This window comes from Apium graveolens, chromosome 5 (genome assembly GCF_009905375.1).
Source record: "Apium graveolens cultivar Ventura chromosome 5, ASM990537v1, whole genome shotgun sequence".
NCBI classification, from domain to species: domain Eukaryota; kingdom Viridiplantae; phylum Streptophyta; class Magnoliopsida; order Apiales; family Apiaceae; genus Apium; species Apium graveolens.
In genome coordinates this window covers 129100021-129114645 of record NC_133651.1, presented here as the reverse complement: position 1 = coordinate 129114645, position 14625 = coordinate 129100021, and the positions used below count along the sequence as shown (strand labels likewise).

Sequence of the window (14625 nt, the reverse complement as noted above, 5' to 3'; positions counted from 1 at the left end):
TTAACTCCATATGTAGCTAGAGAATCAACCTTCATCGACAGCGCTTGGAGCTGCGCTGCAATAGCGGTGGCTGCATCGATTTCCAGAATACCTGCTACCTTCCCAGGCATCATCCTCTGAGTTGGGTTTTGGTGCTCATTTGCAGCCATAGTCTCGATAAGATTATAAGCCTCAGTATAGCTTTTGGCCCACAAGGCGCCTCCAGCTGCTGCATCGAGCATGGGCCGAGATTGGGCCCCCAAACCATTATGGAAACCAGTGATCACCTTCCAATCGGGCATTCCATGATGTGGACACTTTCTCAACATTTCCTTGTATCGTTCCCAAGCTTCGCACATAGATTCTGTAGGTTGCTGCGCAAACTGAGTAAGAGCACTCTTCATAGCAGCAGTCTTTGCCATCGGATAAAACTTCACCAGAAACTTTTGCGCAAGATCTTGCCAAGTAGTGATGGACCCAGCTGGTTCAGAATGTAACCAGTCCTTAGCTTTGTCCCTCAGTGAGAATGGGAAAAGCCTCAGCTTGATAGCCTCATCAGTCACGCCAATATACTTGAAAGTACTGCAGATCTCGACAAAATTCCTTATGTGCATGTTGGGGTCTTCAGTCGCAGCACCTCCAAAAGAAACAGAATTCTGCACCATCTGAATAGTGCCCGGCTTGATTTTAAAGGTGTTAGCTTGAATAGCCGGATGAAGAATGCTTGACTGAATGTCATCAATTTTAGGCCGAGAAAAGTCCATAAGTGCTGGATCGGCCTGAACAATACGATCACCCATGATTACTGGTTCTTTCTGCTCACTTTCTGAATCCGAATCTTCAAAATCTATCTTCTCCGGAATATCAAGAACTTCGTCTGTCTCCTCAGCTGTATCTAAAGTCCTCTTGCGAGTACGAGAACGAGTTTGCATAAACGCTCGCTAAAGTACCTGAAACACAACCAGGAACAATAAGTAACAATTACGTCTTAATCACTGAGTCCTAACGACCAATGATGGTAAGTACATAAACTAAACAAATACGCCGAGTCCCCAGCAGTGGCGTCAAAAACTTGTTAGGGCGAAAACACGCGCTAATATTCACGCAAGTATACGCGTTCGCAAGTAATATAGAATACTTTCTAATTCATTCACACAGAGACTCAGACTAATTACTGTTCAATTAAACTCACTCACCAATGTATGATTACTTCTCAATGTTAAGACACTAACACTTAGAATTGTTGACTAAATATTAACTACAATTAACTACTTAATTAATCACTTAATTAACACTTCGAATTAACAATATTAAAATACTCATGAGATCACAACTTCATTACTACTTCCTTCAATGGTTATTGTTATTACCCTTAGCATGCAACAATGATGATATTAATCGAATAACACGAAAATGATAAAAGCCAACTTTTATTGTACTAATACCATTCTACCAAGCATCCACAATTAAGATAGAAGTTGAATAGGCATCAATTATATTGAGTTCCTATATGTCTACAGAAATTGACAATGTAACGATTTTAGCACAAGTTATTCCTTTTGATTACACAGGGCAAATAAAACGGTTAGAGTTACCCACTAATCATGCACATCATACATGAACCTATGCTAGCATGGCAAGTTCTTAATCTCGAGATCCACTGTCGCTTCACAAGAGATTAACACCCTATCTTATATGTTCGCGACGCACATAAGACGAATACGCACAACCAATACTAGATATCATACAATCATCACACACTAAGGTATTAAACAACTAACTAAAGAATTCCATAGTAAATCCGTTACGACCCCATGATCACGATTAGCCCATGATAGCACTTCTCATCATCATGGGTTCACATGAAAACATGATAAACAAACACAAGAGAATAATAACTAAACTAATTATATTAAACCAGACTACGTCACAAGAGTAATAGGTTCAAAGCAAAGAAAACTAGCATCTAACGTTACAACGAAATAAAGAATCACAAGAAAATATGCTTCCTCTTCGTTGCGGTGTGCTAACACGGTCTTCTACCTTGTCTCCTTTTCTCCTTGCTTAATACCACGATCCCACCTCGTGAAAATGTCTCTAAATCTACTTATATAATAGTCCCATAAAACTCAGATTACATAGAAGTTGGAAGCCAAACAGAAGTAGAAGTCTAAAATAAATTATTATTTTTTCCAACCCTGCGCGGCCGCTCAGCATAGCTGAGCGGGCGCTCAGCTTCCTGCGCGGCCGCTCAGCATAGCTGAGCGGGCGCTCAGGACCCTACTGGAAAATTCCTGAATTTGCTCCATTTTTTCGCTGCAATCTGCCCCTTTCTTTCCTCTCGCAATGCTGAACACATGCCAAGGCTTATTCTTGATGATTCCTCCTCAGAAATGCAACTAATACCCTGAAATGCACAAACACTAGAAAAACGCATCAAATACACAAAATACTTGATTTCAAGCTACCAATTTAAGCTATTTTAAGACATTCTAAGTGGTATAAAATGCCACTTATCAGCATGTATCCCTGTTCTTCCCATTATAGCGTTGTAAGTCGAACTAGCCTTCACCACAACAAAGTCCAATATCTATGTTGCTTGCCTTGGTTCCTGACCTATGGTTGTTGGCAACTTGATTATCCCTTCCACGGGGCACTGCACTCCAGCAAATCCATATATCGGCATATCGGTCGGGGTTAATTGAGAATCATTATAACCCATCATTAAAAAGGTATCACGGAGCAAGATATCCACTGAAGCACCATTATCTACGAGGACCCTCTTCACCGGGCTGTTTTCTATTATCGGTGTTATGACCAGCGGGTTGTCATGAGGAAATTTCACACCCTCTAGGTCGGAATCATCAAAAGCCATTGTTACTCCTGTCCTGGCCCTCTTCGGGGCTTCTCCAACAATATGCATAACCTCTCTAGTATATGCTTTCCTGGTGTTCCTGGATAATCCAGCAGCAGTTGGTCCTCCAAAAATCGTATTTATCACAGGCCCTCGAGGTCGTGGCCCTCCAAAAATTGCATTTATAACCGGTCCTCTAGGCTGGGGATTCCCCCCTGATCGTCTTGGTCCCTCCTACGATCTTCAAAGTTCTTTCTTCCATTGTTATTCATATCCCCTCCTTCTCCAGTGTATATGTTCAATCTTCCTTTTTGAATGAGGAACTAAATTTCATATTTCAGTTGTATACACAAATCGGTGTCATGACCAACATCTTTGTGAAATCTGCAATACTTGCTCTTATCTAGCTTGGCAGGATCAGCCTTCAAGGGTTTAGGCCAACGAATATCTCGATCTTTCTCGATTTCCATCAAGATCTGGCTTCTAGGAGCATTCAGCTTAGCGTATTCAGTGAATTTTTGTCCAGGTCCTCCCTTCTTGGGGGTTAAATCAGGGTTTTGCTCAGTTTTAGGATACTTGTCCTTAGCGATATATTCCAGGTCAGTTTTCCGCTTCTTGCCTCCAGCGGGCTCATTACTCACTACGGTCTTCCTTATGCTCTCTTTCACCTTGATGTACTTCCCGGCCCTATCTTGGAGCTGCAACATGCTTTTAGGGGGGCATTTGGCCAAGGACATCTTGAAGAATTCATCACTAGTTCCCTGTTGCAGTGCTATCATGGCTACCTTGTCATCAAGGTCCGAGACTTTTAAAGCCTCTTTTGTGAAATGATTCAGGTATTCTCTCAAGGATTCCTTCGCTCCCTGTACAATGCTCATGAGAGATGCTGAACTTTTCTCATGCACTCTCCCGCTGATGAACTGCTTAATACAAGCCTGACTTAATTCTCTAAAGGACCTGATAGAGTTCGGGGGCAAACGACTATACCATCTTTGAGCCATACCCGGTAGGGTTTGAGGAAAGGCCCGGCACTTAATAGCGTCATTCATGGGCTGCATAAACAGTGCATTAGAGAATATCCTGACATGATTAGCGGGATCTCCCCTGCCATCATAAGCTTTGATAGTGGGCATCTTGAACTTCCTTGAGATATGGGCATTAATTATCTCTTCAGTGAATGGCGGAGTAGGATCATCAGGATCTCCAAGGGGAAGAAGATTGCTTGGATCAGCCCTTCTCTGTATTGGACCATCCAGGTCTATGATAGGAGGAGGATTTCTCCCCCTAGGAGGTAGTGGGAGTCTGGTGGTCTGGTGCACCTCCAAGTCACGCTTCAGCCTTTGAATCTCAGCCTCGTAAGCCCTGATCCTTTTCTGCACTTCTTGGGGATTCGTCCCTTGGGTGCTCCTAGGACGTTGGCCACCATCAGCCGTCGGCTCTTTGCCAGCACGTCTCCTTCTTGGGGCCACTTCATCATCCGAAGATTCGAAGTCTCTTTCAGTATAAGGACCAGAAAATTCCTGATCCTCAGGGATAGGAGCCAAACCTCGTATGTAGGGGGCGATCGCACTCGTACTTCACTCCGTCCAGCATGTCCACTTCCTCCAACATCGGGGTAAAGGGGCATCCCATAAGGGGGGTTAGTAGTCACAACAGTTGAATACTCGTACCCAATGGGTCGAGAATTCATAGGTGTATGTAGTTGTTGAAGTTGGGGATTCGTACCTTGAGGAGCCGGGGGAATCGTCCCTTGAGGTTGAGGTTCAGTTTCCCCTACCTGGGTTCTTCCTTGGGTGGCGGCATAGGTCGAATGCGGAGGTACTTCCACGGTTGACGAAATCGTTTGGGTTGTCCCCGCGGGTGTTCCTCCTTCAAGGACGCTGCTTGTTCTCCGTGTTCTCACCATGGTTGTTGTTGTGTTTTCCCACAGACGGCGCCAAATGTTATGGATCAAAAATTAAGGTATAATAATTGATGTATCTATTACTAAGGAACGTGAGATTCGACGCTCGATTTGACTGCTCTTGTGTCTCGTGACTCGATCTGCCTTAACAAGATGCCTACGTACCTTACTGTGTGCCAAGGATCAAGTCAAAAAACGTAGTTCTGATTTGTGGGGTGAGGCCCCTTATATAGATGTTGGAAGTCCTTAAACTGGACTTGGGTTAGGAGACTTGGTGGGCAAGTCTCAGAATTAGAATAGACTTTGGAGTCCTAAGAGGTAGGAAGTTGATTTCTTATCCTACTAAGTCCCTTGGAGGTCATCTACAAGGATTTATTTCTCCACTAGGATTCATCTTATCAGCTGTTTTTCTCCCTTATTAATTAATTACGAAATTAATTAATATTCAGGGTTTTGGGCCTTCTTTGTTCCATCAGGCCTAATCTGATTCATCAGGTGTGATCAATGTGTTAACATTTTTGGTCTGAATGTCATACATCTTTTTATTGGGCTCCGTGACCCAAGTCATGTGTAATTAATGCAACATTAACCACATAATCAAGATTTATTTATTCCCTATAAAAATGATTTGAAAACCAGATACAATGTCTAGTTGTTTAACAAGTTTGAACTTACAAGGGATTTTAAAATTTTAATCGCATATTAGATTGTTAATTAGATACAGTGTACAAATTTCACTGTCAAATGGACAGCTGAAATAAGATGTCATACACATTCCAAGTGCGAATTAATATTTCAAAGAAGAAAAAGAAATTTTATCACAAAACGCAAGTATGAGCACAATTACCTCCCAAGACCTTGTATATATAATTATAAAACAACAAGGAAAAAAACGAGAAGTGTACAGTGGAGAAAACAGAGCAGTGAAAAGAAAAATTCCAAGTGGTCAGACTACCAATCCAGCAGTGTACTTTACGGCAGTAGACGGTAACCAAGAATTACCCAGAAGAAACTGAGCCACGGTGAAAGCATTGGCCTCGGCCGTAGTATTTAGTATACGATACCCTGGCCACTTCACCCTGCTGCCTAAGCCAGCCCCTGGACCATAATTCATGTACTCCCCGTAATAAAGCGTATCCAGTGCGAACGTTGTGTTCCATTCCAACCACCCTTCTGGCCTTATAGCATTACTAATATATGACTGCATGATTACTGTTCTTGAATACAATTTCCATGGCCTTCCTAAATAAGTTAATGTCGAATTTCCAGCTACTACATTTGGCTCCACGGATATGTTTGAGAACTGAATCGAGAATCCTGTAGTTTCTGCTGCCTCTTTACGGCCTTGAGCTGTAATTGTGTTCTTTTGATTTGGCAATCCCTTCCGTGCCAGAATCTGGCAGTTTTGAAATACTGCAGCTGCATCGCCAAAAATGAAATCTACTGTACCCGTAATGTGGCATTCACGGTAGAAGTGGCGCTGTGAGTGAGCATATAATGTGTCCTGGTAACCCCTCATTGCACATCTATAAAGAACCGATAAATCAGAGTCTGATCGAAATGCAACTGCCTGGTGGTTTTCAGGTCCTGCAGTGTTCTCAAATGTCATGTCCCTGGCTATGAACCCCCGGCCTTTTACTCCTGCAGATCATGCATCACAGTACATCAGTGATGCATACAAACACCTAACTAAATGTTGTCGGTGCTGATCGGATCAGATCAGGTCCAACAGGCATAATGTTATGGGAAGATTAAAAAATGTTCATTTATGAGCCATATGCCATGGTTGGTAATTATGCACATGGTTTGGTCCACTACTAAATGTAACAAACGAATGCAAAGTTTTTAGCCGAATCTTATCATAAATTTGGAGGGATAGAGACATAGAGTGATGCATAAGTTAGATATCTTGCACAGAATATATAAAGATCGCTATGTGGCGTCACTGCTGTCTCCTAAACAGGCTAAGCACATTGATTATAATCTACAACAGTAACTAATCTTTTTCACCGACAGCATTTACAACTATTCCCGGACCTATCATTGTCTGAAATTTTATTACAAGAAACTCACATCCACTTTTTTCCCGATCACATACATTATTACGGGTTTTCAATTTGATAATATTCGTATTTGCAAACGTGTCAATATAGTAGGAGTTAGGAATGAATTACCGAATGTTGTAGATCGATAAGTGGTCCAACCTCCAATGAAGCTGTGATTACCAGAAATAACTGTAACATCCATCCCATCTCCAACCAACATAACATACCATTTCTTCTTACTAATTTCCACATACTCATTATACACTCCCTTCTTCACATAAATAACAGTTCTGTTGGTCGAATAATCTGGCACCGCTTTGATAGCATCACTCAATGTAGTAAAATTCCCATTTCCATTTGCATCCACAACCAAATCAGCTACCACCCCATTAACTTGCAACAACTTTTTTCGGTCACTAGACTTTAGCCATTTCGGAAACTTATCCCCCCCGATCAACTTCCTCTTGTGCATCCACCCTGGCCTGCCACCACCGCGATGACTCCGGTGGTCCCGCCCACCACCACTTTTACTTACATTTTTATTATTAAAATGCGGCGGTTGTACATTGGAAAGAATGACACGGATTAAGGAGGTGATTTGTTCAAGACTAGATGCAACTAGTTTTTTGACAGAGCCTTTAGTGCCATCAAAGCCTTCAGCACAAGTGTCTTGATTGCCGAGTGCTGCGCTTAACCATGTTTTCAAATCCGCTCTCAGATTGCCCGTGCTGTTGTCTTTACCTGTCGGCCAATATTTACAAGAAAATTATTACTGTATTAATTAAGCGGATTAGTAACAGATTAGAGTTTGTTTATGCATTAACGTGCATGCCAAATTCAAGATTCATTAGTAGTTTAATAGCACTATTACATAGAGTAGTATAAAGTTGTTTCGGCGTTATATAAATCTAAATTGCGAAGAACAAGAAAAAGCTGTGACATTGCAGTCAAGCCATTAATTAAAAAAAAAACAGAAAACATGAGAGGAAAGACGACCGAGAACTGGGGTGACAATTTAGGAATTCAGCTGAATTTTATATAAATTTGGTGAAACAATAAATTTAAAATAACAAGTCAGTTTGAGTAACTTACTGTTGTGTGGATTCTGAGTAAGCAAAAGAGTGGAGACTAGTTCGTCGGTGGAAAGGTCAAGCAGATCAAGACAATCAGAAATGGCATGAGACTGCCTAAAATCAAGAGAACCGCGGCTCAAGGCAGCAACAAGAGAAGTGACTTGTTGGACAACATCAATAGTGGTCTTCACAGAACTTAAAAACTCTGCTGTCGGAACGTTTAAACAGTCTGGCTGATAAAAGAAATCATCACCGTAACAATCAAGTGGACAGCAAATGAAAAACAGAGATGTTACTGTTAGTAGTACAATCACATTCTTCTTGGCTGAGAAGCCCAAAGCCATAGCAATGAACAATGAATCAAGAAATGGAAAATGGAAGGAATTGGATAAATGGTTAGATTTGAGTAGTGTTGTGTTGTGAAGGGAAACGGAGATATAAGTGGATGGTTAAATACAAAGAGCGGAAGTGCATGCAAATGCAATGCACACACACTTTTATACAATGCATCCTCTTTTGAGCGCTGGGGTGTCACTTGTTTTCCGGACTACCATTTACTACCACATTTGTACTTCACTAATTAGGGGCGGTTCTCTTTTATGGGTTTTGTTTCGGATGAAAACAATAATCAAATTATATAAATGTGGTTTTTAAAACTCCAAATCATGATATATTTTTATAACACAAAATTCTGGATGTAGTAGTTTTAAGTTTTCCCGTACTCGTTTTTCCGATCATCTCATTCCACTGCTTTCTAGTACTTTTTATTTAATAACAAGATCTATAACTCAAATGTCAAACCTGCTAAATGTAAGCTGATTTTGTTTGATTTAGTTTGAACTTTTGATTGATAAATGGAATTCTACGTAACCCAATTAAAGTTCAGTTTCAGATTTTTTAAAAAATGTAAATTTTAGGTTGAAAAGTGACATATATAAGTGATATGAAGATTGTAATTTATAAGGTTATTTAGGTGTTTGGATAATGTCAGTTATAAATTATTTTATAAGTTGATAATGTGTTTGGTAATCGTAACTTAAAAGTTATAAATTTTTTTCAAAGAAAAAATAAAATGTAAATTACAAATCACATAAATTAATAATTTTAATACATGAATATAAAATAAAAATCTAAAATCTAAAAACAAGCAGACTAATTATATGATTGGAATGAGTTTTGAAATAAAATTAAAAGAAAAGATAACTTACCATCATTTAAAATTTTAAATGAATTAACAAAATAAAATAAAAAAGAGAAGATTTATAAGTTAGTGGTGTGTTTGATAAATTATATTTTTTTAAGTATAAATTGAAAATTGGAAAGAATCGGTTGAGGTGCTCATTATTGATTAATCGGTACACTGGAACAAAAATCAGATATATTTTAATATTTTAATAATATCAAATATATTAGCCTTATTTATGATAAAATATGTAATTTTCAAAAAATAATCAGATTTTAAAAATATTGGTCAAATAATTTTTAGAAATTTAATCGAGATTGTCTTAGAAAATCTAAATTTTTTAGAAAATTTTTGTAAGTTAAAATTTGAATGAATATATTTTTTAAAAAAAATAATTGCTTTGAATAATTTGAGTTCCATAAGAACCTGAGAATTGTTTGATCTTTCTCTTTTAATATTAGGCAAAATGAAAACGTGGGAAGTAAATGTAACAGTCCCCCAACTTTTGGTTTAACTGGATATAAGTTGTTAATGTGATCATTTTGAATTGTTGCCGCAATGTTCAACTAAAATGCAAATGCTATTTTCCTCATTTAAGGTGCCTTATCTGTCATTCTGTCTAGCCAAACAGCCACAAAATTTTACACCTTAAATCACTCGTATTTTTCTGTACTATATAGTGTAATATAATAACTTGTATTGAAATATTATATTTTATATTACAGTACATTATCATGCTCATGCTATATTATAAATTAAAAATATATTTATATTACTCTATTCAAGGATAGAACTAGAATCTACGGTTTAAGTGATTTACAAACATTTGCCCTTTACCGGTAAATATAGTGAGTATGAAAATATAGACCTCTTGTATTATATATTACAATATTTTAACTTGTACACTAATATTATTTTATATTACAACATCAAATATTACGTCCAAATTTTTGCGCATGAAGGAACACCCTTCAGGTCTATTTAGAACGTCATTTGACCTTCACCTGAAAAAAAAGAGGATGCTAGAGATTTTCCTCCAGATTCACCTCTGCTCTCAGAATTGGTAATTTGGATATATGAAGATTTGTGAATACAAGAATGTAGAGTGTATGAATGTGTAGAGAATTGTTTATTTCTCACCTCAAGATCTTATTTATACTCATCAAACATGTGCTGTTAATACTCATTCGTTATGCTACAAATATGGACAAACGTTGGAGATTTAAAAGGAGGCGTTTCTATTTTTCTAGATCCTCCAAACGACCGACCTTTTAATCTTGTTTGGACTATTGACGTAATGGGCCTTCGCTCTAATGAGCCTTAATTTTTGAGCCTTCGACTGCTAGTGTGGCGCCCTCCAAACCCGGGTCAGAAGTTTGGGGTTCACAATACACACACAATATGTAAACCTGTATATAGAATATTATATGCATTGACCACTCCTTACACAACCACGGATCGCAAAAGGTTAAAGTATGAAAAAAAGCCACAACCTTACTTATATTACATCGTACCAAATCTTAACTAGTTCAACTTACTACTGATAATGATGTCATTCTTACGATCTTACATAACTCATCTACAATATAAAACTCCTTCTAACTCGATCCAACTTAACCTGGAATCCTAACTTGCACGCTGGACTGAGAATCCTCGTTACCAACAACATCATTTTTCAACTGTGGAATAACATAAACAGATTTGCCAGAGTGAGCTAACTAGCTCAGCAAGTCATAATAGAGGTTAAACAATTATCAGTTGAAATGATTCATAGGAATCAAGTTTCTTGATAAGCAATGATTAGAATTGGATATTCACTTTCAATTTTAAAAAAACCCAGGTTAGGCTGCTGATCAGTCACGCACTAACCCCGAGTTAGGGGTTGATTTTTTGGCAGGTGTGCATAAGGCTGGAGACCCTGTGGGTGCTGTTTTCTGTTTGTACCAGTCATCTCGAGTTGCTGCGAAATTGAGAGGTAGTTGCTGGATGGGTTTGTGGCTGGTTCGAGGGAGTTTCTTGTATGGAAGGAGGAGGAATTTTTTTTGGCTTTTATTTTTTGGTATGTGTAATCCAGGTGTTTTCATCTTTGGGGGAGTTGGTCTGCGATTTTGAGAAGCAGGGGTTGAATTTGATTTGGCTGCCTTGTGATTTCCTTTTTGCTTGGCAAGTTTTGTGGTGGTTTTTTGAAAGCTTGGGCAGAATTCTTTGTCATTGGCTTGTTTTGATGGTCTTCTTGATGCGAGGGATCTTATTTTCCGAGTGCTGGTCATTTTATGGGAAAGCTTCTTTGTTGTTGCTTGTTTGCTGCTTGTGCTGAGGGATGTCTTTGCTCTTGGATTGTATTGGCTATGGTCCTGTTTTTGTTAACAGGAAGGTACTTAATACTTGTAATTTTATTGTTAGCCCTTCTTGTTTTCTCTGGGATTTCCTTTGGCTTTAATTGGGTTTTTTGGTCTTCTTGCCACATATTGGTGATTTGGTTGGGATTTAGCTTGGTTGTGTACTTGGTTTTTATTTTCTTGATTTTCTTTTTTTTTCTCTTTAGTTTTCTCTTGAAGGTTTGTTTCAAGAGTTAACTTCTGAGATTTCTGTGTATATTCTCTCTCTTTTTTTAATATAAGAGGCTTAGACCTCACTTACCCAAAAAAAACATTCAAACACATAAACCCTAATTTTAATAATCCGAGAATAAAACTCAATTTTCTATATTTTATTGAACTCCAAATTTATTATATAATAAACCAAAATGATCAGGAAGAAAAGATCTACAAGATTTAAGTATCAAATCACACAAACAACATCAACATCAAAAATTCCTCTTTTAATCATTTGAATTAAATTAATTAAATAAGAAAATAACCTTAATTTATGCACTGAAATGGATGATTGATTATGAAAGAGCTTTTCGAGAGCTTCGATTCTCCTACTTGCACGCCCAAATCGGAGTTCGATAACACCTTCGAATCCTCGTTTGATTATGAAGAACGCGATTTTTAAGGTTTTTCTCTGAAAATTATATAGTTTTACTGTTTGCAAATGATTATCTGTACAAAATACAATACTGTATTGGCTATTTATATTTATGGAATATTAATACGTGTTCGATCGTATTGGATCGAAAAATAAGTTACTTAGCCGCTAAGTAACTGCAAAAGCGATCCAATTGGATAATATTTTGGATAACTATCAACCTGTTTTGGATAATTATCAAAACTTTTGGATAACTATTAAAACTTTTGGATAATTATCAAGACCGTGCTTCTTATAAAACAATTTATACGAAAATAATGTTATCGAAATAATTATCGTATCGAAAATTTTGCGTCGGGACGCGCACGGATCAAACCGTATTCCGAATTGAAAAAGTCAAAACACGGAAAATGTCTGTAATAATCAGATAAGGTTAGGAAGGAGTTTTCGAAGAGTTTCGGGTTGTAAAAACGGAAAAACGGTTGAAGTTGAACGATTCTCGGCTTTATAAAATAGTTTGGTAATTATTCAGAAAATAATTAATGAATTCATAAATCAATATAAAATCATATAACAGTCCAAAAATTACCAGAAAAATATCGTAATTATCTATATTTTATTCTGGACATAATAAAATTAACATACTTATACTTTACCACATATAAACATCCACATATCCACACCAATCATCAGATAATTCACCATAAATCACATAATAATTATTTATTGATAAAAATAATTACACGCTATGTCTCAGATATTACAGCTAGCCCCGTGCCCTTTTTTCAACTGGTTCAATGGTCGGGCGAAAGAGAAGATACTTCGGCCCATATTTTTTGGATGTGAATCCTAAAACATCCTTCGGTCACTAAGAGCAACTCCAACAGGTTACTTATTTAGGATCCTAAGCTAAAAATTAAGAAAATATGTTAAAAAGGTTGCTCCAACAGCATGCTAGTGATTCCCTAAAAAGTTAAGGTCCACTTTTCATGTCTTATTTTTTAGGAATGTACAACTGTGCCTTATTTTATTTTTATAAATTAAATATTTATTTCCCTCTTTTTTCACACTACTTTTCCTTCTCTTTTTTTCAACCTCTGTTTTTTTCCCTCCGACTTTATATCTCACCACTGAACTGTTGAACTTCACTTTCTTGCCAAATATAATAAACAGGGTTTTCACTCACATCAAATGAAATACGATGGAATTCTTTGGTTCTTCAACTATCAATCGCCAATCTTTACCCACTTCTGATGATCATTGGTCTCAGGTTTTCTTCTTATTTTTATCTTATTTAAATTGAAATGGGTTTATATATTATGAGTATTATAAAATCATCAAGATCATTTTAAAGTTTTTATTATTGTGTTATTTTCATGAATATTGTTGTAGTATAGAATAGTATTGTATCATATACAGAGTACGTGTTTATCTTCAGCTTATGCTTACTATAAGATTCATGAAATTATGAATTACAGAGTGTGGGATACATTATTAATTTAATAAGAATATGGATGTTTTTCCCAACTGCACTAATCATATTAGTATATCATCTAAAGTATACCAGGTACAAGGAAATCAATAACATAAAGAAGGTACCTGACTTGTATTACCTGCTGCACATTAGTTTTCCATTAAGTATGTATATATGTGTCTTGATTACAAAGTTTCAGTGGAATTTCTATTCAAAACTTGTTAGCAAAATCTTCTTAAGTGCTTATATTAGTGATTTTTACTAGTACTATGCATATGTTTTAACATTGTCCTGTTATAACATTATTTATTAGGTAAATTTAGAGATGAATCATAGTGTAAAAATGTCATCCTTGACGGATATGCTTAATCCGGAATTTTCTGAATATGATGGGTTTGTAACACCAACTCAAAATACTTACATTTCGCAAAGTCACGGTGAAGAAGAAATTGTTGAAGTGACTCTTATTTCATCTGAAACTCCTTCTCTGCAAAAGGCAAAGGATAAAAGGCAGCGAACGAAAAACTTTATAAAACAAGAGGATGAAATGCTAATTTCAGCTTGGCAAAATGTTTCAATGGATCCCATTGCAGGAGTTGATCAAAAAAATGGAACCTATTGGCATAGAGTTCACCACTATTTTGTGAAGCACAAAAACTTCTAATCTGATCGTTCTCCATCTTCGTTATCGCATCGCTGGTCTATGAATCAACTTACAGTCAATAAATTTCAAGGATTCTATAATCAAGCAGATGGAAAAAGTGGATTATTTGAATGTGATAAGGTAGTCTCCAACCTCATCCTTATTTATGCTTAATGACTGGATTATATAATCGGTAATTACTAATTCATTTCGGTTCAGTTTAATAATAGATTGAAACAACAAAGGATTTGTACAAAGATGCTTGTAAAACCAGCTTTTCAGTAGAGCATTGTTGGAAGCTGTTAAGAAAGCTGCCTAAATGGAATGTTGATTTTGTTACAAAAAATCATAAACTCATAAAGAAAGCTCAACAAATTCTTCGCTATCAACCGCAGAATGTGTGATTTCCGAAAAATCAGAATTTGCCTATCGGAAGAAAAGCTGCTAAAGAAATGCAAAAGAAGAGAAAAAGATTGGGAAATGAGCAGGATGATGATTGCA

At 37.1% G+C, this 14625-nt stretch overlaps 1 protein-coding gene and 1 non-coding gene across 2 annotated transcripts; one reads left to right on the top strand and one right to left on the bottom strand.

Moving 5' to 3' along the window:
- The first annotated feature begins 279 nt into the window (after window positions 1-279).
- On the top strand, window positions 280-386 carry LOC141662767 (small nucleolar RNA R71). Its single transcript, XR_012550860.1, has one exon. It is a non-coding gene; the product is annotated as a small nucleolar RNA R71 (small nucleolar RNA).
- Window positions 387-5504: 5118 nt separating this feature from the next.
- LOC141724493 (pectinesterase/pectinesterase inhibitor PPE8B-like) lies at window positions 5505-8446 on the bottom strand. The gene is made up of 3 exons (XM_074526654.1): window positions 7874-8446; window positions 6911-7522; window positions 5505-6377 (listed from the first exon to the last, which is right to left on the bottom strand). Exons 1-3 carry the CDS (start codon window positions 8196-8198, stop codon window positions 5683-5685), a joined length of 1632 nt encoding a protein of 543 aa, XP_074382755.1. The 5' UTR covers window positions 8199-8446; the 3' UTR covers window positions 5505-5682.
- Window positions 8447-14625: the final 6179 nt, after the last annotated feature.